General features: G+C 52.4%; 2 protein-coding genes across 2 annotated transcripts in view; one reads left to right on the top strand and one right to left on the bottom strand.

Moving 5' to 3' along the window:
- The window catches only part of CDH23 (cadherin related 23), a 210,892-nt gene that overhangs the window by 165,581 nt on the left and 18,969 nt on the right, over window positions 1–26,342 (top strand). Inside the window, exons 28-39 of the mRNA XM_031053064.2 lie at window positions 1,972–2,032; window positions 2,406–2,554; window positions 3,452–3,587; window positions 3,783–4,171; window positions 4,264–4,365; window positions 4,939–4,941; window positions 6,049–6,198; window positions 6,828–6,956; window positions 7,079–7,207; window positions 8,945–9,172; window positions 25,839–26,060; window positions 26,142–26,261. Coding sequence (XP_030908924.1) covers window positions 1,972–2,032; window positions 2,406–2,554; window positions 3,452–3,587; window positions 3,783–4,171; window positions 4,264–4,365; window positions 4,939–4,941; window positions 6,049–6,198; window positions 6,828–6,956; window positions 7,079–7,207; window positions 8,945–9,172; window positions 25,839–26,060; window positions 26,142–26,261 — 1,818 coding nt within the window. The remainder of the gene's footprint in view (window positions 1–1,971; window positions 2,033–2,405; window positions 2,555–3,451; window positions 3,588–3,782; window positions 4,172–4,263; window positions 4,366–4,938; window positions 4,942–6,048; window positions 6,199–6,827; window positions 6,957–7,078; window positions 7,208–8,944; window positions 9,173–25,838; window positions 26,061–26,141; window positions 26,262–26,342) is intronic.
- Window positions 13,543–24,203, bottom strand: VSIR (V-set immunoregulatory receptor). The gene is made up of 7 exons (XM_031053062.2): window positions 24,060–24,203; window positions 18,898–19,350; window positions 18,095–18,142; window positions 16,691–16,798; window positions 15,192–15,219; window positions 14,537–14,724; window positions 13,543–14,264 (listed from the first exon to the last, which is right to left on the bottom strand). Exons 1-7 carry the CDS (start codon window positions 24,121–24,123, stop codon window positions 14,227–14,229), a joined length of 927 nt encoding a protein of 308 aa, XP_030908922.2. The 5' UTR covers window positions 24,124–24,203; the 3' UTR covers window positions 13,543–14,226.

Below are 26,342 nucleotides of genomic sequence, written 5' to 3'. Positions count from 1 at the left end.
CCCACCACTTGCACTCGAGTGAAATTGTTTTCCTAAGTTCGGGAAAGTTTATCAAAGTACTGCGTCTCCTCTGGGACCTCAGTGGGTCAAACCAGCAGCAACTGAGGTTTTTCCAGTCTGCAGGCTGGTAGGAGCATGCAGTGGTTTAATGCAAACTGCCTGGGTTGGTTTTTTTTAAGTAAGAAATAAATACCTGGGCAAAGCATTTTACCTGGTTTGTGTGCTAGAGCTGCCTGCAGCAAATGCTTGGGGTGAGCTGGGAAAAGGATGGCTAAGGGGGTGTTTGCAGGGTGCGGTTTGCTCATCAAGTTGAAAATCTTTCCATTTGCTCACCTTGAAAGGCTTTTATCCCAGCACAGCTGGGCAGAAAATAACATGAAAAGCTGCAAAGTTTTGTCTCCCATCCCACCCCTTAGGTTTCCCTGCCACCACTGCCACCTCAGCAGGGCATTTAGGCTGGTGGGATACCTTTTTCCTATGCCAAGGCCACCGATCTGCCTGCGCATCGCTTGCCTAGGCATCGATGGGTGCAGGGCCTACCCACCACATGGGACAGCACACAGCCCAACTCCTGCCCAGAAATGGCATTGCAGAGACCCAAGGGTGGAAGAGATGGTGTTGGAGGGAGAGCTCTCTGCTGTGAAAGGAAGGTGCTGGGTCCGTGTTGAAACATGAAGCAAGGCATACATACAGTTGTCTGGGACAGAGGAAAACAGTGTGTATGTGGTGCAGAGGTGGGGAATCCAGTTAGTTTGCAAGTGCAGGGGTCAGCGTGTTCTAAGGTTTCTGATGACACAGATTTACTTAGTGGAAGGGAACAAGAGCAGTTCAAGGCATCTCAAAACTGCATTTCAGAAAAGTATCTCATATGTGTGCAAGTGTTGTGTGGGGCTGTTATTAAAGCCAGCCCAAAGCTTTAAAGCTGAGCCCCTATAAATGGCCTCGCTGTTCCTGCTGCAAGCACATCCTTTGCAGCAGCCCCTCCTCTTTTCAGTGCAAGTCTGGGTGCAAACCCCCACCTGTGAGAGAAAAGGAAACCACTGGGTAATATTTATAGGGAGAAGATGCAGCAGCAGATGCTTTGCCAAGGGAAGCAGGTGGAAAAGAAAGGCTAAAGCACTCCCCGTGTCCTCGCCGCGGTGATTTGCAAGCAGCCACCGCTGCGGCTGTGCTTTGGATCCTCTGTGGGAAGCGGTTTCTGCGGAGGGGAGATGCAGCGGCTCAGTGCCAGCCGGGGAGGATGCCCCGGCTCCGCTGTCCCGGCTCCGCTGTCCCTCACCATCGCCGGGGCCGGCGGGCTCCCGGCTGCGGTCTGCGGGCAGATCGCTGCAGTGTTATTCAGGGACACCAGGGGGGACCCGTGCCTTGGGTTTCCCAGGGCGGACGGATGATCCTGCACGTGCACGCACTGTGCATCGCTGTTAGGGGCTGCTCCCACCCTCCGGTCCGGGTCTCGCGAGGACTCCGCAGTGTTCACACCACCAGCATGCTCCGGGCTGGTCATAGTCATGTTTATTTCGGTAAATTTTACATATGCTGCTGCTGGTTGACCTGCCCGATACTGTGGGTTACACACACAATGGGGACAGGACTGGCTCTCCCTGCCCAACTCAGGCCATCCCTGTGGACAGGGAGGCTCCATCCCCAGCAGCATCTTCAGTGGGACAGGCATTGGCACGTGAAGCGGGATCAATAGAGGCTTCTCCACCAGAACACTGACCCGTGGGATTCATGGCATGGTCTTCAGGCCCAGCTCCCAACCCGAGCCCATCAACCTGGCAGCTGAGGGCTCCCAAGCCCTTTATTCCTGCTGTCTGGTGACAAGGGGAGGGTAACTTATTTTGCTTTGCAGTTGGTAAGCTCCTGGCTCAGGTGGAGGAGCAGGATGTTCAGCCTCAGCAGCATGGGAGGACTTGTCATGGTGTGGAAATCTTTGCACTTCTCCTTCAGTGCTTTTCTTTTCTCATAAAGGTGAAAGCCACAGATGCGGATGAAGGCATTAATGGGAGAGTGTGGTACAGGATTGTCAAGGGTAAGTCCAGATGCCCCTTCATGCATTGGTGAATTTGCACCAAATTCTGGCCAGCTGCGCACACAGCCTCAGGAGATTGCACTCTCTACCCTTTTGTACTTTTCAGTCCACAAAAACATCCTTTCCACCCTGAAACAACATGTTAACATGAGGGTTAATTTCTGGGGGGTGATTTGTCATGGATAGAACCTAGCTGCCATAGCTTCTGGTTTGGCCAGGGCCAAACCCTGATGTAGCTGAGCCTGATGTAGCTGGAGGTGATGGGACTTGGGTTTTGCTCAGTCACATTCCTCCAAGAAAGCTTCCTCAGCATGTCACCAGAACTGGTGCAGTGGTGTTGGACAGCATCCATCTCATTTCTTCCCCATGCCAGGAAACGAGCACAACAACTTCCGCATCAATCCCAGCACAGGGCTGGTGATGCGAGGCGTGCGGCACCTCGACAGGGAGCAGAACTCCTCTCACGTCCTGGAGGTGGAGGCCTACAACACAGAGCAGGGACCTATGAGGAGCTCCGTGCGGGTAAGGAGCTCGCAGCCACCAAGAGGTGGGCAGCAGGGCAGGGCTGCAGAGGAGTTAATGCAGAATATTCAGGATGCTTCATCAGAGGGCAGTCCTTTCCAGCCCTTGAAGGCATGCAGGAAATTGGAGAAATCTGGTATGGAAATGCTGATGCAAAGTCTCCGGGGGCTGCCTGTGGGTGGAGAAGAGCTGGTGGGATCTTTTTTGTTTGGTTTGTTGTTTATTTTTCTTCTTTCCTGTGACATTTCATTGCAGTAATGCTGCTAAGTGATGTGGCAGCCACTGTCGGAGGGGGTCCTGCTCGCCCAGGAGGAAGAGCTGAGCCTCACCCTGTTGAAAACTGTGTCTCCTGGCTAGGCATCTATTTAAATAAGCCAGGACCCAGTGGCAATAATCTTTAGCAGTGACACACCAGCTTCCCACGGTTCCCACAAGCCCAGCCCTCTGGTTGCATCTATTTTTAGACCCACTGGTGGGGTGGGCTCTGGCCAAGCGTGACATGCCCACAGCACCAGCAGCAAGTAGAAAACCAGGAGGAGAAAGGGTGCTCCCTGGGGAAACAGCAGCTCGACCTGCTGAACTTTGAGCAAAATTTCCCACCAAGTTACCATCATTTCCACGTTGCAGGGTCTCTAACTGCAGGGTTATGAGCAGGAGATCCCAAAGCACACTGAAATTAATATACAGACTGTATCTCCCTCTGGTCAGGGAAATCCTGAATCACTCGAACCATGGGACTTGCTTAAATCTATGATGTTAAACTCTATGTTCACTCTCCATTACATGATGTCTGTACTAGAGATACGTTTCTCCTGTGCAGCAGATGCAAGCCGTGTGTTTTGCAAGGGTTCACAAGCATTCCTGGCTCATCCGTGGTTTCTCTGGGGGTCTTCACAGGTGATCATCTACGTGGAAGATGTCAATGATGAAGTGCCAGTGTTCACCCAGCGGCAATACAACCGCCTGGGGCTGCGGGAGACAGCAGGGATAGGGACTTCGGTGGCAGTGGTCCGGGCCACCGACCGAGACACAGGTAGGAAACTGGAGGTGAGAAATACCCCACTTGGTGGGGAAGTGGTGAAATCAACCATTACGCAGATCCTGGCTTGACTGGGTTGAAATCCCCATGTGGGATGGGCTCTGCTCTGTGGTTGGGATTGGCATTGGTGCTGCCCACCTCTTCAGGATGCTTGATCCAGCTGGTACCATGGTTCCTGCTCTGTCCCAGGGAACGGTGGTCTGGTGAACTACAGAATCCTGTCAGGGGCAGAAGGGAAGTTTGAGATCGATGAGAGCACTGGCCTCATCACAACAATTGAGTACCTGGACTATGAGACCAAAACCAGCTACCTGATGAACGTCTCTGCCACGGACCAAGCACCCCCCTACAATCAGGGCTTCTGCAGTGTATATGTCAGCCTGCTGAATGAGCTGGATGAGGCTGTGCAGTTCTCTAACAGTAGCTATGAGGCCGTGATCATGGAGAACATCCCCTTAGGCTCTGAGGTGCTGCGGGTCCAGGCCCGCTCCATTGACAACCTCAACCAGATCACCTACAAGTTTGACCCCAACACCAATGCCCAGGCACTCTCCCTCTTCAAAATCAATGGGATCACTGTAAGTAGCTACAGCACGAGCCCTTCTGGCTTGGTTGTCCACCATGAACTTCAGTGTTGGTGACTGACACAATTGCTGTTCATACTTGGCAGGGTGTGATCACAGTCAAAGGTCAGGTGGATCGAGAGAAAGGGGATTTCTACACCTTGACAGTGGTGGCTGATGATGGAGGACCAAAGATTGACTCTACAGTGGTGAGTAGATTCTACCCACTTCCCCACCAACCTCTGATAACCTGAAGTCACTTCCCTCCTTCTCTGGCATGGGACAGCATGTCTTAGCTGGTCTTTCTGCTCCAGCTGGAAACCCTGATTTGGGGAAACCCTGTATTTAGCTTCTGTGTGTCATAGGCTGGAATTTCTCAGAACAAAAAGAAAAAAACCCATCCCAAACTGTAGAGTCTGTAGGTCACTTACCAAGCTAAAACAGTTTTAAGAGAGGCAAATTTGGGTGCCTTGAAATACTTCACTGTTTTTGTATTTAAGAGGGCTATATTTGGCTGTTTCAAAGGCAGCCGAGTATGGGGGTGATTTGCATTTCTCTGCTGGGGCAGGAGGCAATACGGGGTGAACTGCCAAGAAGTTTATCTATTAAAAACAAAGGGATGCACCAACAGAGGAGCCTCTGAATCACTGCAGCGGGTACCTGTGGACCCCAATGCTGCTACAACAGGATGCAGGACTGCCCCTTGCATATACCTGCACCTCCTTATCCATCACTAACTCTTGATTCTGTTTTCTATTTCCTCCTCTGCTGTCTTCCAACAGAAGGTAAGCATATCCGTCACACTGGCATCATCATGGGGGCCAGGATCCATCCCAAACTCCATATTGAGCTGTGGGGGAGGGACTACGGTGGAGGTCTCCCAGCCCATCCCACCAGCACCAGCTTCTGTGACACCCCCCAGGATATGGTGCGGAGCCTGTGAGCCACCCTGCTGCTGGCGAGCAGAAATGCCAACACCCTGATCTGGCATCTGGGACAGCAGCTGCCGGATCCATCACAGCAGCTGAATGGACTCTCCCTGCTTCTGGCTCTCTGCTTTTAATTCAGTGGCAACAATAACCGAATCACCCCGAAGCACACAACTCACTCCCCAGCTTCCTCTGGGATGTTGTTTCATTCAGCCTGGACACACCTGGGGCTTGGGGCACCCATAAATAGAGCCCCGGGAACAGAAAGGCTCTTCCTCTCCCATTTCTGTGTCGTATTGCAGCTCTTGGATTACAAATGTGATGAGAGCATTTCCTCTGGCTAATTGTGGCCAAGGTAGCCTGGTCCCCCATCACCTGCAGTTGGGGTGCCTCTCTGAGCATCTCCTGACCAGTCTGTCACTCACTCATATGCCTCTTCCCAGGAGGAAGCTCAGGTCTTCTCTATGCCCATCTCACTCTGGTTTAGTTAAATACCAGCAGTTCTGTCTTTTTGTGCCCCTTTAGCTTTAAAGCAAACACTACCCAACATTTGGGCTGCAAGCACAGATTAAATTGCTGCTTGTGAAAAGCTTAGCAGGAAAGGTTCACCCTGAAGCAGCATGAGTTACTCTGCCCAGCTATTTGGAGGATAAAAATGCAGAGGATGCTCCATAGAAAAATCCACCACTGAAAGATGCAGCACCATTGCACTTTCTCCAGCCTCTAAGCATCCCTCCATCTCCCCCTTCTTCTCCTCTGTAGACAGGGATGTAGCTTCAGCTCCTGGGCTCAAATACCTGCACCCATTCCCACATGGGAGGGATAACACTGACACTGTTGGCACCTCAGAGAGGTACAATGGGTCAAGAGTTTGCTGGAGCTGTCAGTTTGGTTTTTGATGCCAGGTGGGCAGGGGCCCACCTCCTGCCCTGGCCCTGCCTGAGCCCTGTGCCATGTCTATAGGTGACCATCACGGTCCTGGATGAGAACGATAACAGCCCCCAGTTCGACATCACCTCCGACTCATCCGTGAGCGTGGCAGAGGACAGTGCTGTTGGCAAGCGTGTGGCTCTGGTCCTCGCCCGTGACCCAGATGCAGGCAGCAACGGGCAGGTAAGGAGCCTGGCACAGCAGACTGGAGCTGCCTGTAATGCTGTGATACTGTTTCACTGATGCAAAATGCCTCCACCAGCATCTTCCCAATCCTTTCCCCTCCTCTGCATCCCTGCAAGAGCAAACTGGACACTGATGCCAAGTTTTGTTTGTGAAGTGGGTACCAGCACTCCCCACTAGAGGCATGCAGCAGGAGAGGAAAAACATCCTCCTTGGGCTGTCTAGGGTAAAGGGCTCTGTGGGACACGTGTCAAAATGAGTCTGGCAATTGGAAAACCAGCTGTGGTGTCTCCTGCCATGGGGAATGGCAGTGAGGCCTTCCCTTGGCAGGCTGAACAGGAAGCTCGCTGACATTTGTTGTTTTCTTTACCATACAGACAGAAGTTAATGAGGTCCTGTCACCCTTAATACCAAAAATTGCTAGCATCATAGAAGAGCTGTGAATGAGATCAGGGTTGGCACATGGGTGTTTGCTCTGGGGTGGCTGCAATCAGCCACCATACCTGTGAACTCCAACATGCTGGACCTTTCAAAATGCTTAGAGACTTCCCTAGGGGATGCTGGGTTTATTATTGTAGGATTTCTTTCTCTCCTTCCTCCTCACAACATTCCCTATTTTTCTTTTCCAGGTGACTTTCTCACTGGCTTCAGGGAACATTGGCCGAGCTTTCGAGATCCGTACCACCAACAGTACCTATGGAGAGGTGTTTGTGGCACGGCCACTGGACCGGGAGCTGCTGGATCACTACACCTTACGAGTAAGTACCAAACCACCCTGCTTGCCTCCTTTGGCTTCTTCTGGTTTGAGCACTGAGGCTGTTTTCCAGGGGCTGTGGTCTTACAAATAGTATTTTTCTTGAAAATCCATCCCCAACTGCAGATCCAAGCCTCGGATGGTGGTGTGCCTCCCCGGAGGAAGGAGCACACTCTGCGGGTGAACATTCTTGATGTTAATGACAACCCTCCTATCATCGACAGCCCCTTCGGCTACAATGTGAGCGTGAGTGAGGTGAGTACCCAGCCCTGCTTCTCTCCTTCCATCCTCCCAACTGCATTGTCCCCACCTGCCCTGTGGTCAGACCTCACCTTGGATGATTTAAGGGTTGGTGGTCCCTTGCAAGCCCTCCCCTGTGATGGCATTGTAGTTTTGGGATAGCAGAGAGCTCTGCAGTCAACTTAAGCCCATGAGGATGCAGGGACCAGCAGGAAGGAGAAGTGGCTACACACCAATAGAAATGCCACCAAAGTGACACAGAAGGGGGTGCAGCACAGAATGCGAATTGCTTTCAGGAAGCAGCTCGGCAAGAGCTAGATAATTAAGCAATAAAACACAATCAGGCGTGAGAAAAGACAACTTATTTCCTGTCAGTTTAATTCTTGGACCGGGGGGTTCTCAATTTCATGATGAAAAATGAAATATGAGTAATAGCCGGTGACACTTGGCTGTGAGGAACTGCTGCTCATGATTAATAGCTTTGCATTAATGTTATTGCCCTGTTAGAATTTTCTTATCTATTTAATACATGTTCAGAGCTGGTTGAAGAACAGAATTTCTTTTTGATTTCCCATGTAATGGGGCCATCCAAAAATAATTAGCTGAGTTCTGAGTCCATTACACAGCCTTCACCTTTGCACACACACTGGTTTCTACACTCTTCCAGGCTGTGCCAACCTACATAGGACCTAATGCACTTAGCTTTCTGCAGCAGGGAATCAAACCAATTTGTTGCAATAAATGGGAGATGCTGTAATGTAAGGAAAAATAGGTACAATGTTGATGTGTAGCAGTAGCTGGTTTTGGTGACTTAACAGCAAATATCACCTGTTAGTTTCATTCCATTTCTTTTTAAAAGTTAGTGTAGAAAATACATTTCATTTTAGAATTTCCAGCCAAAAACTGTGAGCACTCAAGTGAAGGGCAGAGCCTTCCATCACTAAGCCTGTGGCTGATTCTCAGCTGAGCTACTAGTGGCAGAGCAAGTAGCCTTGTCAAGTTTTTGCATGAAGTTAAGTTTTTGCATCTATTACAGAATCACAGACTGGTTTGGGTTAAAAGGGACCTTAAAGTTCATCTTGTTCTAGCCCTCCTGTCATGGTCAGGGACACCTTCCACTAAACCAGGTTGCTCAAAGCCCCCTCCAACCTGGCCTTGACCACTTCCAGGGATGGGGCAGTCACAGCTTCTCTGGGCAACCTCTTCCAGTGCCTCTCCCAGCCTTATAGCCATACAAGGCCAGGCTGGATGAAGCCTTGGGTGCTATGGTTTAGTGTGAGGTGTCCCTGCCCATGGCAGGGGGGTTGGAACTAGATGATCTTAAGGTCCTTTCCAACTCTAACTATTCTATGATTCTATGATCCTATAATCACGAGAGTTATTTCATCTTAAATGTAATACAGTCAAACCCCACAACAATTGGATAAAGAACTAACTTGGAAAACAAACAAAAACATTTCTAGTGCATGCCATATAAAAATTACAGGAAGAGGATTACAATAAGGGTTTAATAAAACATCGTTTGCAATATGAACAAAAAAAATAGCATCCAGGAACTTGTGAAAGAAAGCAGCCTTCTGCTTGGCTGCTGGGTGTTGGAGCAGCAAGTTTGGAACCTCAAGCACTGCAATGCCTGGGAAAAATCCTCTTTATATTAGAATTATGTTATTAATTGTGTATTTTCTATGTTATGAGGTGCATGTGATCTATATTGTGTATCTCTGCCACTCACCCTGCCATCTCACCCTGCAGAATGTTGGTGGTGGCACAGCAGTGGCCCAGGTACGTGCCACGGACCGGGACATTGGCCTCAACAGCGTCCTCTCCTACTACATCACCCGCGGGAATGAGGACCTGACTTTCCGCATGGATCGTGTCACCGGCGAGATTGCCACCCGGCCCTCCCCACCAGACCGCGAGCGGCAGAGCTTCTACAGCCTGGTGGTCACTGTTGAGGACGAGGGCAACCCCTCCCTGTCGGTGAGGCACCAAAATGTGCTTTTCAAGGGGATGGAGCTGGGCAGCACTGTGGACAGTGAGCTTAGATATTGAGCATGGAAAGGTGGAACAGGCACAGGGTGCAATGTTTTGGTGACCTGGCCATTTGGGTTGTGACTGAGGATCCAAATCTGCTGAGTATAGGTTTGGTTCAGAGCCTTCTTTGGCACCTGGTCCTGCAGGATCATCTCTTGCAGTCACTTGGAGAGCTGCTGTCTCCCACCTGTAAATGCCAAAAATATCATGAGCATCCCGATGCGCAAGTGTGCTGGCGGCTGCAGGATTTGTCCTGCCCACCAGTTTTTCACACTCAGAGTCTGAAAGGTCTCTGGATGTTGCTCACCCATCTGAGGGCAGGGGGTCACTGGATCAGCATCTGAACCATGGTTCAGCTCTCCATGTATCTGCTCTAGTGCCGGCAAATGAGAAGAGCTCCAGTAATTACTGCTATAGCTGTTGTGAGACTTGGGCAGCTTGTTGGTCATGTTGCTGCCACCTGGAGTGCCCTGGCCATGGTGAACAGGATTTGAGCTTGCATATGGGGCCTGATATGACATCCTGTCCATCATACTCTGGGGATGTGGTCAACTTGCTTCGGGGTTACCAGCCTGCAGGAGTGCCCAGCAACTCAGTTTTCTGCAGCCTGGCTGTTCTCACTCACACATTCCCCGCTCCACAAGTAGCAAGTTTCATTATTTGGGCCTCTAAAGAGGACTCTGGCCTGGGAAGGTCAAATGGGCAAATAACATTTGGGGCATTTTCCAGCCCTGAGTCCCTCTTAACCTCACAGCTCTGTGGGGATGTGAGTGAGTAACTGTGTGCAGAAAGCAAGCCCAAACTGTGAGATGGGGAGGCGAGACACCCTGTGTGACACCCTGCCATCCTTCCTCTCCCCAGGCCCTACCTGCTATCTCTTGCCATCTCTCTCATCTCCCAGCAGAGCTCTCGCTGCAAAGCTCTGCTGTACATTTTGAGGAAACAGGCTGCAAACAGTAGTGTGAACTGTGGCTTGCAATTCTCACTTCAGGCTTTGCACTCTCGACTGCTCCCTCCTGGGTAGTTCACACACCTTCGTGCGCATCGCAATCTTTTTCTTAAGCCATGCTGCCACTGTGGCTTAAACCTAGTCAGTCTCTTCCCCCAGAATGAGAGAAGGCAGCTTTGTGTAACTGCAGCCCCCGATACTGCTAGCTCCTCCTTGTCCCCATCGCCCCAGCACCATGGGAGCATTGGTGATGCTGCTGTGGTGGGGAATGTCATGTGCTAAACTGGCAAATCCCATTGCCATGGCAATGCCCTCTTCCCGGTGCCAGAGAGGACAAGTGACACAGCTTATCAATTCACACGGGTGCAAAGCAGTGTCCCAGCAGCCTTGCTTGTCCTCAGGGTTTCTGCTGCATGACCACATCACCAGTGAAAGTTATGCCAGCAGCAACAATCAAAATCCTGCCATGCTGAAGCAAAACAAAGTGTCCAGTGACCTGATTCCTGAGTGGAAAGAAGTTTCAGCCCATTTCAGAGCTTGAGGATGCTCAGGTCTTGTGAAAGGCTATCCTGCATGTCACTTGGGGACTGCTGGCCTCATGCCTGGATCATGAAATGATGTCTGTCAGGAGTTTGTCGCGTACTTCAGTTTGACAAGTCTGGGCTGATGCAGTGATGCATGAAAGGGGATTATTGTCTATAATTTGTATGTGTACTTCACGTACTTCATGCATTTGAAGATTTGGCCTTCTGAGTATGGGAGAGGCAGAGGAGACAAAGCTGGAAGAGGACTTGGAAGCCCTGGGGTGATCTGTGATATCCAGGACAGCAAGAGTGCATGGAAGACTGGCCAAGAGGATGGCCAGTCTAGAAATGCAGGGGAGAAAGGCTAAAAATGCTGCTATAAAAGGAAAGCATTTACCCCAACAGGCACTGCGGGAAAGAAATCCTTTACAAGCTGGTAAGCTGCAACTGGAAGGTCCTGGTGTCCTTACATTGGAATTGCAGGAGTCACCCAAGCTCTGTCTGACCCTGGTGCAAGCCTGCAGCTGCACCTCTCCAAGGGCTGGCCCTGCTCCAGTCTTCAGGATGCTTCTGGCAGCAGAAGGAAGGACTGCTGACCAAGGGAGCTGCATCAGCTGCATGTGCTAGAGCTGGACTCCTCCTGATATCCACAGACCCCAGGCACTGGTGGTGCCCTGAGGCAAGGTTGATCAGTAAAGCTGCTCAGATGCCTATCTTGCAGCTACCCCGAGCCAGGGCTGCTTCAGCCTCTGCAGTTTCTATTCCCATCCACCTACTCCAAAACAAGAGTTCAGGTGAAGCACTGCAGCTCCTCACATTCCTCATGAGCAAAGCCCCAGATGCTGATGCAGTGGAAAACAGCCAGCAGCATGGCACTAGCTCAGTGTGTGTTCCCAAGCCAGGCACTCGCAAGAGCTGCGGGAGCCCATCAAGGACCTTGCTGGGTCACCTTCACCATGAGCATCCTCCCCAAAGGTACAGCACTATGCCATCTTCTCCACCACTGTTGGGGCCAAGGTGGAGTGCCAGGACCCAGTGTGCCAAGGCTCCTGCTGAATGCCTGCAGGGCCATCGCCTCTCTCCCATAAAAGTCTAGTTTTCCTTCTGACAAGCTGACCAGGCAGGAAACGGTCCCTGATGCCACTTAGTGTCCCAATCTGCTGCATCAGTGCCTCTTGTCAGAGAACGTGGCTGCTCATCTCACCTCTGCCTGCCCACCACAGCTGCCTGCAGCACAGAACATACCAAAAGCAAGATCCCTGCAACACAGAGAGAAACCAGCAAAGCTTTTTATTGTCATCAAACAGTGCATTCATTAGCAAATGGACTAGGGAAGTGATTGTCCTCCTGTGCTCAGCACTGGTGAGCCATATTTTGAATCCTGTGTTCAGTTCTGGGCCCTTCTCTACAAGAAGGACACTGAGGTGCTGAAGTGGGTCCAGAAAATGGCAACAAAGCTGGTGAAGGGTCTGGAGCACAGGTCTTCTGGGGAGCAGCTGGGGGAACTGGGGTGTTTAGTCTGGAGAAAAGGAGGCTCGGGCAGGGATCTTATCACTCTCTACAACTGCCTGAGAGGAGGTTGGAGTGGGGTGGGGATCAGTGTCTTCTCCCAAGTGACAAGCAATAGGATAAGAGGTAACAGCCTCAAGCTGTGCCAGGATAGGTTTAGATTGAATATTTGGAAAAATGTCTTAACTGAAAGGGTTGTCAAGCATCGGAACAGGCTGCTCAGGGCAGTGGTGGAATCACTGTCCCAGCAGGTATATAAAAGATGTGTCGATGTGATGCTCAGGGACATGGCTTAGTGGTGGGGTTGGCAATGCTAGGTTAATATTTGGAATTGATGATCTTAAAGGTGCTTTGCAACCTGAATGGTTCTATGGTTTTGTGATGATTCTATGTCTTGGAGAGGGTTTCAAAGCAGTTAGGGCCCACGGGCAGGCAGATCCCCTGTGTGCCTTTCCAGCTGCAGCTGCTGGGACAGGGAGAGGGAAGCACCAGAGGCACTGGGCAAGCTTCCCCATCAAAGCCAGGAAAGGGGCTGAGCTGTGGCTGGCAGTAAAGCACAAGTCCTGTGCTCAGGAAGTTACGTCTGCAGGGGGGGTGTTGGTGCTGGCTTCTTTATCCCTCTGCCTGCGGCCAGACCATCTTGAAGTTCCTCTTGCTGTAACCAGCACGGGATTAATCAAATCCTGCAGCAGGCCGGGGTGTCCCCTCCCCCTGCAGAGGCAAGTGCTGCTTCCTGCAGCTGTGTAGTACGAAAATCCAGTGTGCTGCCTGGGATGCTCTGCCTGGCCATGCTGTATGGTATGGCTATTGCTCAGGTCTGACACTGTTTCCATACAACTAATGTTTATGTTTGTCTAGTGGAAATTTTCCCCCCACTTTACAACAGAAACAGAAGCAACAGAAAACAAAACAAACACAGGAACACACCCTCTGAATAACAGTGTCTACCACAAGGTTTTATGTCCTCGCCAGAGGCTGAGTCATGCTGGAGCATGACCCACGGATTCTTCTGGATAGGCGATGCCAGGGTGCTATGTTCAGGCAGAGGATGCTGGGAGTGCACCTGCATCGCATGGGGCATTGCAGGGTCCTTCAGCAGGGCTGAAAGCAATGGCTCCAGGGATGTGTGCTTTGGCCATGCTGGCCCCAGGAGGATGAGGGGAAGCCAGACAGAGCGTTTCCCAGCACCCACTGCCTGCTCCTGTGCCTCTGCCTCTCTGCAAGGGCTCTCGGCCATGTCACGGGAACATCCTCCTACACCCTGCAGATAAACTTTCTAATTTACAAGCATTTAAAAAAAACCAAAACCAAACAAACCCATAAACATCCTTTTCTTTTCTCTTTTAATCAGCACTGATAATGAAAGAAAGATAAATTCCCCTGATCCCAAGCTGAGGATAAAATTGCAGCAGAAATAAGGCTTCTCCCAACATGTGTCCAGCTGGAAAGGCTGCAGCTTTGCATGTCCGTAACCATCTCAAAAGGCTGGTAGGGAAGGAGGGCTCCATCAGCAGCAGAGAGCCTCTCCCCTTCCTGTTTTGCAAAGAAAAAGGTAGTACAAGGTTGGCCAGTGACCTTGTTTTGTCTCATGGTGGATAAAGTACTTTACCATCCGCTCCCAGAGAGGATGTTCAGAGATGCAGAATCAGGTTGATATTGCAGAGCTTAAACCTCTGGCAATAAGTTAAGTCCTTGGGGAGGGTTGCGGGTGCAGGTCATCCTTCCTTCCCCACACCCCCAGTTTCCAGCTAGCCTATAAAACGTGAGCAGTACAAAGCCACGCTCTTCTCCATAGAAGTAGTTAAAAACTGAAATCCGGTCAAGAGAAGTTCACTTCCAGCCCCAGGGCAGAGCCAGGACAGGAGGTGAGGTCTGGGCTCCTGTTCCCAGCTTCATTGTGTAAGGATTTGCTGCCCGTGGCCATGCTGCCCTCCGCAGGGTCCCGGCTGGGCGCATGGCACAGTGGCTGCCCAGCCTCTCCCAGCTGCAACTGGGGAATGTGGTTTCCTCCGGGGTCTTTACTCTTTCAAGGAATTTGGTGAGTCAGGAACAGGATCTGGAAAAGGACAGACCAGGGGTATCAGTCCAGCTGAGAGCCGTGGGGATCTGTTTTGGCAAGCAGCGAAACTCTGCTTTTGTGTGGAAAACAGACTTTGAGTCCTTCCCATCTTCAAATTCCTGGGACGTGATGTCCCATATAAGGCAAAGTTTGCAGTCAGTATTTAACATTTCCCCCCCCCCCTTCCAATTCATCCCCCTGGCTGCCCCTTTTCTTCCCACCCCTCCTGCCATGGCCTCCATGGGGGCTCAGGATTGCCTGTCACTCACCCAGCGTTGGGAAGAAGCAGTCCCCAGGGCCGGGGGGGGACAGGGGGGTGCTGGGCTCGGACAGCAGGTGCCGGCCGGACTCGGAGGGCTGCCAGCTGGCCATGTAGGAGAGCTGGGGTCGGGGCCGTGGCTCCATGCTGGCTGAGGGGACTGCCTCAAAGACAGGGTTCTCAATGCCCTGAGCATTGCTGGAGGAGAGGAGAGGACAGAGTGTGAGAGATGAGGATTTGTCTTTATTTCAGGAGCCTTTTTTATCCCAGGGGATAAAGCTGAGTGCCTGGAACAACAGGCAGGGCAGGGAGCAGGTTGAGGCAGTGGCACCTCAGGTGAGAGCAAGCAGGAAGCCCGCTGCAGAAGGGGAAGCTTAGCTGAAAGGCACTCTGGTTTCAAGTTCTGGAGCATGGGAAGACGTGTGCCCTTGCACAGGCAAAAAGAAAGGAGGCACTTCCCATTCAAAGGAAGGGAAGAGGAAGAGTGACTGCCTGGAAAAGGACAGGATTCCAGGTATAAGTGCCACCAGCATCCCCTTTGTCCTAGTGGGCTGAGGATACATGCCAGCTTCAAGGACAGGACAAAACCCTTGCAAGGTCTAGGATGCAGACAGAGAGGTGTGCAAGGAGGTTGAGGGGAGCTGGAAGCACATGGGTTTCCTCACCTCTCCATCCTGACAAGTTCATGTGCACCTGCCAAAGACAAAACAGTTGGTGTGAGTGCTGGCAGCATGGACCCCAGTAGCAAACCCAGACCCACTGGCAGCACTTTCTGGTGTTCCCATCCATACCCAGTTCCTCCTCTTTCTCTGCATTCTTCACACCCTTTCCCCCTTCTTTAGCATCAGCCCCTTCTTTGCTCCCAAATCTCCTTCTGCAATCTCCCACCTTGTTTACTCCCCAACCTGGCCTCCTCCTGGACTGAAACCACAGCCTGTGAAGGAAGGGGAAGGAGGCAGTTATGCCAATGCACAGGAGAGGTGAGCGCAGTGCAGCATCTTTGCTGCAGCCTGGTCCTGCTTGTGCCCGGATGCACTCACCACCTGCTGGTGACACTCTCCTAGGGCTCTGCAAAATGCCACCCCAGCATTTGGTTGCCCCAGCAGCACCCTGTTACTGATCCCCTTGCCCCTTTTGCACAGCCACAGCAGATCCTACAGGCTGTGTTACTCAAGTGTCCTAGATGTCTGCATGGAAAGCATTCTGAGCTGAGATGCACAAGATTTGGCCCAAACTGTGCTGATGGAAAGCACCTGGTAAAAGTAACCTGCAGCTAACCCAGTCCAAGACACCCAAAAGCAAATTTCCCTGGGAATTTGCTGTCATTCTTGGATTAAATAGTATCCAGCATAGGATGGAAGCTGCATCCCAGCCACAGCAAAATGGGTGCATGAAGGCATACAGCCAGTTTTTTCAGCCCGAGATGGATGGCGAAAGCACAGTTCCCATTCTCGTGCCGGCATCACACCCACTGCTGCTGCAAAACCCACTTCTCCAAAGGGTTTGCTCAATGCTATGCAGCCGCCCACTGAGTTTGGTGAGAGAAACCACAGGGCCCCTGGCTTGCCCAAGGCCTGATGAAATGGCTCTGCTGGTTAAGGTGGTGCCCGTTTCTGCTTAATTACTGAAATCACTGGGAGCCAAGCACGGGCAGGAGCTGGCAGCATCTTGGAACTGTCTGGTTTTCTAGGGCTGAGGCAGTGTGGGGGGAGCTGGCTTGCTGCAGTCCTATTGCCTTAGACATATAAGGGATCTTTTTAATAAGGAGGAGAGAAAAAGCATGAATAATGCTTTTTCAATTGCTTAGAAGGCAAAGCTTCTGTTTCAGGTGTATGGTGAGTAAATGAGCCAGCTCTTGCAGGGGATGGAAAGGAAATGGCTCAGTAGAGAGGGGTCCTGGCAGCATCTTTGCAGTCTCCCTGGGTGCCTTGCAGGCATCACAGTTACCCCTCCTATCCCACACTCCTCACCAGCAGCCTGCAGGCATGGCTGGCCCTTCCAAGAACAGCTTTGCAGGAGGCATCTGGCAGGGACCTCTCTTTGGGACACCTTACACTGTGCTCATGGGCAGCTGAACCAGCTGATCCCAGTGGGACATATCCCATCCCATAAAGGCAGTGCCAACGCAGCCCAGGAGATGAGATGGCAGGGGGAGAGTACGTACGTCTGCTGCTGACAGCTTGTCTCTGCTTGTAAATCAGGAGCAAGATGAGGGGCAGGCAGAGGATGCCCACGATGCAGGCGCCCGTTGCCAGTGCAGCAGCTGTGATATCTGCAATGCAAGAAGGTAGAGCTGGAGTGGGGGATGGAGAGGACTCACCTTACACTGCCTTGGTTTCTTCAAGCCATACCGGAAGCATGGGGCAGGACTGGTGTTGCCCTATGCCTGGTGCTATGAGGTTTCACACACATGGGTGGTCCATTCCCAGCCAGGATTCATGCTGGGATGCGGTGCTGGTTCCAGAGATAAGCCCTGAGGTGTCAGTTTTGGACCTTTACCAAAATCCTCCATTGCTGGAGGACATCCCAAGGTCTTTCTTTGTTCTTCTAGGTATGAGGAGAGAAGCAGGAGCCCTGATAAAGCCCTTTGAAGTCAGCAGAAAGGCTCCCAGCAATTTCAAAGAGTGCTGACTTCAACCCATGGCCAGCTCGTCAAAATCAGGCTGCCTCAAAGTACTCAGGTATCAAAGGGCTACCCAAGGCCTCTGCTAACAAACATAGAGGCTCCCCAGAAAGACTGGTGGCCTTGCAGGCATGTCTGTGGCCAGCTAGGTCCAAGTGGGATGGCAGGGTCAAGGGCTGCCTAAATCAAGAGCAAATTCAACTCAAGTCCTTCTCTTGTACATCCATGTGTGGAAGCAACTTCCTGCTCCATGTGTGTGGTTTGGAGTGGGGGGAGATGTTTCCCCTTTTCTTTTTGCCTGGCAGGATAGGGTGTCCCAGTGCTGAGGGACTGAGGCAGAAACTGCTACCCATGGGGAGCAGGGGGCAGTTTCCCATGGCTGGGTTGGCCTTAACCATGCTGCAAACCAATTTTAGCAACATCTGCCCATTCATTACTCCAGCAAACAGGGGCAGATAGACAGAGCAACCCTCTGAGGCATCACCTGCCTAGGCACCTTCAGCATTTAGTCATTGTCTGTGCACTCGAACCTGCTGGAACATCTCTGCTTAGCGTGAGGGGGCATGGGCTTGTGATGATGGCAGGGAGTTGCAAGAGGTTCCTGCAACTCTTTACTGTTCTGTCCCTGCCCATCTGCTCATGGCAGCAGCCACTAAATCCCCAGCCATGTTTTGCAGGGCTCAGGTGATTTATCAGATGATCACTCTAGGGTGAATGATCCCCACAGGCTTCATGGCAGTCATGTTCAGGTGACGGGCCAAAAGAGGCTCTCCTCAGCCTCAGGATGTGTCTGTCAAAGGCACCCATGGGGACACCCTCAGAAATTACTCTCCCACACCAGACTGTGAGGTTGCATCTGGACACTGATGTGTTTACAGCCAGCAGGCATCCCTAGGGAAATACATGGGTGAGCAACGCATTGGAGAGGTGTTTTTTTCCCTTTACCTTTGCTGGTGGCAGTATGAAACGTGCAGTTTTGAAGCCCTCCTCTGCCTGTGGAGGAGAAAAGTGTATTAAATCTCAAATGATTTGCTCAGGTCCCACATTGCTCCTGATAGCTGTGCTTGCCTTTCCTCATCAGTATTGAGAAAATCAGCCCAGAACATCCCAAAAGCAAGAGTTCAATCCTGGGAAGCTTACACCAAGGTTCCTGCTGCAAGACCCCATTTCCCTCATGGCAGCAGGGCCTGGCCCTGGCCATGCAGGCTCTGGGGTGGTTTTTTTTTGTCTAAAAGAAAAACTCTCTCTCCTAACACTGCAAACCAAGGGCAGGAGATGCTGTCCCCTCCATCTCACACATCCTGGGCAGCTCTCCCCACTGGGCTGCTGCCCTGAGGTTATCCCCAAGCCCTGCATCCCAAGCAATGCTTGCAGCCCTTACTCAGGCTTGGATGACCAGCCAGCTCCTTTTATGTTGAGGTTTATTTTCCTCTCTTCCAGAAAGAGGTTGAAGAAGATCAGTGAAACTATGTAGCATGGATTTTATTGCGTTCCAGCCTCTTGATTTATTTTTTCTTTATTTTTTTTTCCTTCTGATGTTCCAGTGCTCTCTGGCCCTAGTTCAAACCTTCAACATCTGCTGTTCCTTGACTCTTGCAACATGGCTTTGGCTTTCAGCATCCGCTGCCCTGCCTCCCCAGCCCTGATGTTGCACCCCAGCATCCCCTACCAGCCCTTATCTGCCTCCTTGCCCTGACACACCCCAGCATGGATGCAGGGCTGTCAGGGGCTCCCCTTGCCCTCCTCACCTTGCTGGATCTGCAGCTCCACAAAGCCATGAGCGACCTGCAGGGTGTGGGGTTTGCCATGCTCCCGCCTGGCCTCCACAGCATAGCAGCAGTAATTCCCACTGTCCTGCAGCGTCAGGTTCATCATCACAATGTGAAAGGCACCATGGTGGTCTGGGACAAACTCCACCCCATGATGGCTGGCTTGCCCCCCAACAGGGGATTTTTGGGTGCCATTGCCTGGCTCATGGTGCCTGCCCAGGTCATGGTGCAGCTCCTTCTCAGTGACGTTGCGGATGTGCTTCTTCTCAGAGCAGCTCTGGTCACCGTTGCTGCTGAAGTACCAGGTTTTGTAGAGCAGGTCATGGCGGTCGGCAAGGGGACCACTGATCCGGCAGGTCAAGGTGACGTTCTGGCCCTCAGGGCAGATGCACAGTGAATATGGGGTGGTAATGAGGAAAGCTTCTGGTCCTCCTGCCAGGAAGAAGGCACAGCAGATGCATCAGACCCTACAGTCCTGGGTTTACCCTCAGTTCTTAGCAAAATGGGGATACTTCCCCAGATATGTGCTGCAAACCCATCACCTATGTTGGCAGAGGGATGGCTAGGGGCTGCAGAGAGCAATCAGCATCAACACTAGCCTGCAGGCAGAGGGAAAAATACTTCGCCTATGCCCTTAGGGCAAGAAAACTCATGAGCTCCCCTTATCCCAAGATAAGGCAGGTGGGAAGCACAGTGTGAGCCCTTTGCTTGCTCTGTAGCAACATCCCAGCAGGGCTGGGAGCAAACCTTCACCCTAGAAATAAGCCCTGGGAGAGAGGCATGCTTTAAATATATCTGAGCATCAGCGTTACGATAGCAGCAGTTCACCCAGGGCCAGCAGAGCTGGCAGAAGTGTGGGGCAGGGAGGCAGGTAAGGGGCACCAGAACCTCTTCAAAGCATGCAGAGGGTGAGGAGCGAGGCAGCAGGGCACAGCTCATGAATGAGGAAATACAAATGCTGCTGAGCCAGCTGTTAAGGAAAAATAAAAGGGGAGGAGAAAATACAAAAGCAAACAGCGCAGAGGAGCTCATCCCCAGAGATGAGGCAGGGAGCAGGTCCCACCCTGCTTGTTTTTCAGCCTCGGGAGGAGAAGGGGAACTGGCCAATGCTGACTGTGAGGAGCTGCTTGAAAATGAAAACAATTTGCAGAAAGAAACCCCTGGCTGCTGCTGGCTGTGAAACACAGGCAGGAGGCCTGGCAGAGACACAGCAGCCAGGGGCTTACTGGTCCCATCCCAGCATGATGGTGGAGGGTACTGGTGGGTAAGGGAAGCTGTTCATCAGGCAAGAGAAAAAAGCAAAGACAGTCATGTCTTTGGTTCTCTGGCCCCACCACTGCTTGGTGTTTGCAGAAATGCAAACATCACTTTTGAAAGCTGAAGTAAAAGCGGATTCTGGGTTAATTTTCTTTAAATGATTGGGAAAACACGTTCCTGGGGCTGGTTTGCAACAGAGAAGATGGTATGAAGCAAATGTTCTGTATTTTGGTAACATCCTGTTGTGCCATTAGCTCCACCACTGTTTCGCTTTGAGGTTTTTCACTTGCTATACTGAGCGGGCGTCAGTCACAGGCAGGGTGTGCTGCGCCTGCCTTGCAAGCCATCCAGCTGGGTGAGAGGCTCCTCATCGCCCTGCTGGCAGGAGAGCATCCTCCTCAGGGCAGGGTCACCGTGTCACGGCCCGGCACAGGGCTCTGCTTGAGAGAATGAAACTGAAAATGTCCCCCATGACTTCCACCTCTTGTGGATATTTATGGGTGTTAGGGTGACAGTGTAAAGACAGCTGTGAAGGCTCAGAGTCCCAACAGCCTCCCTGAGGGTGCTTTGCAGGGAGAGGGTGCTGTGGGGATGGCATCTGCCCCATCAGACCCCCCTGGTCTGCAGCACAGGGTGCCGAGGAGGCCTGTGGAGCTGAGGACAGTGTGACATTTGCCAGATTGCTCCGGCTAATCACACTGGCTTCCTGCAGGCACCTCAGCCTGCTCCCCGTGGTGCATGCAGCAGCACATCCCCAGGGCTGTGCTGGGGCAGAGGTTTGTGTGGCCGGAGCTCAACACTGCCTAGTTTGTGCTTGTTTTCAAGCCCCAGCTGCTCCTCATTCTCGGATGCTGCTAGGGCCAGGACGCTTGACTAGGCTGGCTGTGTTTTGGCATGCAGCAGAGGGGGTCCCCCACCTCCTTGCTGGTGCACTGAGCACAAAAGGCACCTCAGATGTGTTTCTCAATACCTGCCACAACGGGAAGTGCCCCATTCACTTCGGGGTTCCCCAGGGAGCCAGAGGAAGGGAAGCCAGGGCTCTATTGGAGGAAGCCACACTTCCAACACCTTGCAAAAGTGTCTGCAGGAGTCTCTGCTTTCTACACACCCCCTCAGATAAAACAGGGCCATCCCACGCATCCCCACACAGCCTGCAAACCTCTGCCCCACTGAACCGTCCAGCCTCCACCTCCGGGCCTTGATAGGAACAGTCTGGATAGAAAGTCAACACAGCCCACGCTTTCGGCAGCGGCGCCCAGCCACGGGGAGGGGCAGAGGTTAACCACGTGTGTGCGAAGCTTTCAGCATTACCGACTTCCCTTCCTTCTCCCAGGCAGGGGAAGGCTTCCAAAAGACGTCAAGCGGAGGAGAAAACAGCTGGGAGAGGAGAGCTGGCAAGGCACAGTTTGCCCCAGAGCAGTGCCAGGGAGATTGCTCCCTCCCCAAGATGTAACAAGGCTTTAAAGCTGTGCTAGATGCCAGATGGTACCCGGAGGAAATGTCTTCCATCAGCATCTTTGCACTAAAACTCACGTATCATAATCTCCCCTGGGGTGTTGTGGATTTCTTCCATGCCCAGACCCCAGGTCTGGCTCCATCCCATCCTGGTTACACCATTCCCTTTGAAGTCAGTGCTGCTGGCAAATGCCAAAATAAAGCCAGATGCCCATCACTGCACATCTCCAGCTGAGAGAGCCTGGACTCATCAAGGTCCAAGCAGAGAGCTGTTGTCTTGTCACCATGTGGTAAAGACAGAGGAGGGCTCAAGTGGGTGCCAAAAGTCCCCCCCTTCCTCTTTGGCACCTCCGTGTCTTTGGCTCCTAGCTGCAGCATTGCATTGGTGCAGCACGGATCCTGGTGCAGCTCTGGTACATGCCCAGTGCCAGCATCACTGCCTAGCTTGAAACCTGTGAACTCTCCTTCCAGACAAAATGAAGTGCCAAAAAAGTGCTAATGCCAGGGAACTCGTGTTGCTCTGCCAACCAACAGCTTAAATAAAACAGGATTTTATGCCAAATTCTGGGTTTGGTGACCAAAACCCTCTCGTGACTGCTTCTCCTGACTTTGGTCCCCTGCTCTGAGAAGCAGATGTTTGATTTGCACTCCTGTGACTTACAGAAGTGATTTCCACATCATGCCACCTCTTTCCATTCCAGGGAAATCTGGGTTGAAGGGCTGCAGCCTTTGGGGAAGCTCAACCACAGCAGTGGAAGGGGCTGTCAGATTGAGAGTGGACTGCTCAGTGTGAATGTGAGGAAGCCAGCTTTAATTCCTCCTGTGGGAACTTTTCTAACAGCCTCACGTGAAGGTGCCACAAGGTGTCATTATGGTTCGGAGTTATCAGCCAGGTGAGATGCGCAGGGGCATCCATACATCAGCACAAGTACTGACAGCAGGAAAGAAAAAGGAGAAAAGACTGAAGATGCTTGTGACACCTGTGCTAATGGCTCTCATCTCCTGTACCTGGAGGAGCCAAATGTTTTTTTTCCTGCAGAGCTGCACCCTGGGTGCATCATCCAGGTCATGGGGAAAGCAGCCTGGAGCTACTTGCACTTACTGGAGGGTCATCCCTTGCTCCTCTTCCAGCATGGCTTGGCTTGCAGATGGGATCACAATGCTGAGATGCAATTTTGGAAAACCAGGCTCAGCTGTTATCCTTTGGGTGGAGAGGTGCCACTTCTCCATCCACCAAACCACATAGGAGCTGGATGTCTCCAAGGACTCTACTTCTCCATCAAGCCCTGCTAAAATTACCTGGGGATTCGGAAAGTTTTGGCAGGCACAGAGCTGCACAAAGCTCAGTAACTCCGACACCAAGCTTATGTTGAATATCAGAGTCTGAGGCTGGTGCTTTGCAGAAGGCTTGATGTTCAGTCCCAGCACCTTAGATGGATAAATGAAATAATCCAAAGCCCCACTCTGATGCTGAGAATCACTCCTGGATGTTGAGAGAGGCTCAAATGAGATGCCAAGCAAATCCACACTAGCCTTGCTGTCCCAGAGGAGAAGGGGCAGTGGGGGTATCATTTCTTCCTGGGGATGTGCTGGCAGAAATCCTGGAGGTAATCACTATGTTGTCCCAGGGCAGAAGGAGAAGCCAAGCCCAATACGATGCTCATCCCCTGCTTGTGCGGGGCAGGGTGAGACCACAGTGCTTCCCAGCTTCGTTCTATGCTCCTTCGTCCACAGATGAACTGCAGTTTTAACTGCCACCGCCCCTGTTCCACTGTCCAGCCCCGGAGCCCCGGTACGGAAAAGCTGCCCGCCAGGGCTGGTGCGGAGCCAGGCGTGGAGCATCCCTTCTCTGGCGAGCGGCCGGCCAGCTTCCAGCGCCAGGAACTGCCCGCTCGAGGGAAGGGAAACTCGTCAGCTGCACACGGTGGTCCTGGCCGGGCCAGCTGCCCACCCGGAGAAGCTGCCGGCAGGGCGCACCGGTTACGGCTGAGCGGAGTATCCTTAGAGAGGGCATCCCAGCCCAGCCCGCCTCTCTCCGCTGCCGGGGCAAAGCGCCGTGAGGGAGCGGGGCGGCACTGCCAGCTCGGAGTCCGCAGCGGGCGGCTGCGGGGACAGGGGGACGGCTGCTTTCCTTCCACACATGTTAGATCAAAGCAAAGGAAAGAGGGGAAAAAACAGTCCCAGAGTTTTAAAGCAGCAGCTCCCCTCTGGCACCTTTCCCCCGACACAACTTATCAGCTCGTGAAAGGCTGGCTTGACCCCCCCACACCATTTTCCAGCCCACAGTTACAGGGTGCGAAAGCAAATAACCCCCCAAACGCCCGAAACTCCTTGTGCCGAGGCACAGCCCTGTCCAGGCGAGCGCGGCGCGCCAGCAAGGAGAGTTTCCCTGGGCAGGGAGGAGAGGAAAGCAGCAAACTGGAGCTTACCGTGGGAAGCGAGCAGGCAGAGGGCGGCCAGCAGCAGCCCGAGCTTGGGGGCTGCCGGCTCCATCGCGGCTGGGGCCGGGGATCGCTCGGCTCGGCGGAGCCGCCCGCCCGCTCTGATCAGCGCCGGCAGGGCTGGCACACACAGGAAATTTCATTGAGACACTGCGCAGCCCTGCGAGAGCTGCGAGCACCCCCAGGAGGTGAGATGCGGCAGGGCCCCGAGGGGGGGACACTTCAGTCTCACCCGCTTGGGCAGCAGCGGGTGCGTCTGCGGGGGTTTAATTACAGCGTCGGAGGGGGTAGCTTAGAGCAAGCTCGTCTCCTGAGTGCGTTATCGGGGTGCACAGGAGGTAGCTGAGGAGGATGCTCACCATGCCGGGGACACGGAGGTGCTCAGCCAGGAGGGGCTGGGTGCTGGTCCCCATCCATTTCCCGGTGGGAGACGGTCCCCTGGGGGCAATCTCCAGCTCGCTTCATTAAAGCGCACTTTGCTTGAAACTAGAGTTTTTCTGTGTTTGTGAGGATTAAGTGGGCAGAAACCCTCCTGGAATGACGGGAAGGCAGGTACAGGGAAGGGTAACTTGGAGAGGTAAGGAGGAAGAGAACAGAGCTTTCCCAGTAAAAAGGGGAGCAAAGTATCCCCCTCCTGCAGCCTGTTTGCACAGGGGGAGGCCTTTACTCTGCCCTCAAATTGCAAAGTAGCACTGATTAGCAAAGGAGCACTGTGGGCTGATTGACAGAGCTGAGCTTCGAATTCAGAAGGCACCAACAAAATCTCCATCTGCAGCTAAGGGTCAGCTCTTTTCAAACCAGTGTTCTCTGGAAAGTGGAGCCTGGAGACACATGGAGGTTTGCAAGCCACAGGATGCTTTGCTTCTAACCTCCTCTGAATTTGGAGCATGCTATGAAATAGAAAAGTAGCTAATTATTGTGTGGCTTTGTGGTTTTTACAGCAAACACTTTTGTGATGCTTTCACCAAAAACGTAACCCTTGTCTAGCTGGAAGAAATTTGTTGCTGGGGAACATGTAGGCACAAAGTCCAGAGACTCCAAATTGTTTATCATCCTGAGACCCCATATCTAACCTGAGCCCTTACACAGGGTGGCATGCTCTTGTCACCTCTCTGTCCCCAGGTGTGCCACCGTAGTGACACATCCAGAAGACAGACTACACTGCCTATGCAGGGCCAGATACAGCTGGAATAGGGTCAGGATAGGCTGAGCCTGACCAGCAGTGAAACTGTGGTCAGCAGGTAGATGACAGGGCCTGCAAGAGGTCAGTCTGGTTGTCCAAAATGTTCATTTTTGCTCCTCCCCTGAGCCATGGCAGCAACATTTCTGGGTATTTCCCATCCTACCACATTGCCATAATCAGTAACAACAACCAAGGTGTCCCTAATGTCAAAATGAGGACTCATCATGCCTCCTCCAAAGGCAGTGAGGCATGATGGAGTTCAGCCTCTGGCTTTTTGTCTGCCATGGGCTGCTCCCCGTTGTTACCAGCAATGGCAAAATCTGGGTGAAAAGGAGAGAGATTCTACAGAGACATGCTTTGCTTGGGAACAAGGGTGTGATTTAATCTCTGTATGTTTATCCCTGTACCAAGCCATTATCTGAAGATGCATCTGCAGCCATTGCATATTTCATTTTGAGCCCTGCGTCTTGTTTGTGTCTCTTAGCAGGGTTGAACCCCTGTGGGTCATTGATCTTGACAGATCCTGCCTTCCCAGCCAGCTCCAAGGATTGCAGTGCTTAATGTGATGTCCCCATATTCCACAGGCTACCACCACAGTGTACGTCACTGTCCTGGATGAGAATGACAACTCACCCACTTTCCAGCAGCAACTGTACGAGGTGACCCTTGATGAAGGCCCTGACACGCTCAATGCCACACTCATCACTGTGCAGGCCCTGGACCAGGACGAAGGACCCAATGGCACAGTTACGTACACCATCACTGAAGGCAACATCTTGGGCACATTCCACATTGACAGTGCCACGGTCAGTAAGTAGCCAGCCCCATCCTGGACACATCCCTGTCCCACTCCCTTCACTCCTGGCCGCTGTCCCCTTGCCTTACAGGGGCAGATTCGCACAGTGAAGGAGCTGGACTATGAGATCAGCCATGGGCGCTACACCTTGATCGTCACTGCCACTGACCAGTGCCCCATCATCTCACGACGGCTGACATCAACTGCCACGGTAAGGACCTGCCAGCAGGACTGCAACACCACAGCCTCGGCAGGGTTGAGGAGTTCTTCACGTGAGCCGTTTCACATCTCC

This window comes from Melopsittacus undulatus, chromosome 4 (genome assembly GCF_012275295.1).
Source record: "Melopsittacus undulatus isolate bMelUnd1 chromosome 4, bMelUnd1.mat.Z, whole genome shotgun sequence".
In the NCBI taxonomy this organism is placed as follows: Eukaryota; Metazoa; Chordata; class Aves; order Psittaciformes; family Psittaculidae; genus Melopsittacus; species Melopsittacus undulatus.
The sequence above is the reverse complement of the archived record's forward strand: the minus strand, read 5'-3'. Positions and strand labels throughout refer to the sequence as shown.

Excerpts from the sequence above, each read along its gene's own strand:
- VSIR (XM_031053062.2), bottom strand. The coding sequence starts at position 24,123 with ATGGAGCCGGCAGCCCCCAAGCTCGGGCTGCTGCTGGCCGCCCTCTGC. Across the intron at positions 18,143-18,897 it reads GGAGCTGCAGATCCAGCAAG|GCAGAGGAGGGCTTCAAAAC; the intron begins GTGAGGAGGGCA and ends TCTCCTCCACAG. Across the intron at positions 14,725-15,191 it reads GAACTTGTCAGGATGGAGAG|CAATGCTCAGGGCATTGAGA; the intron begins GTGAGGAAACCC and ends CCTCTCCTCCAG.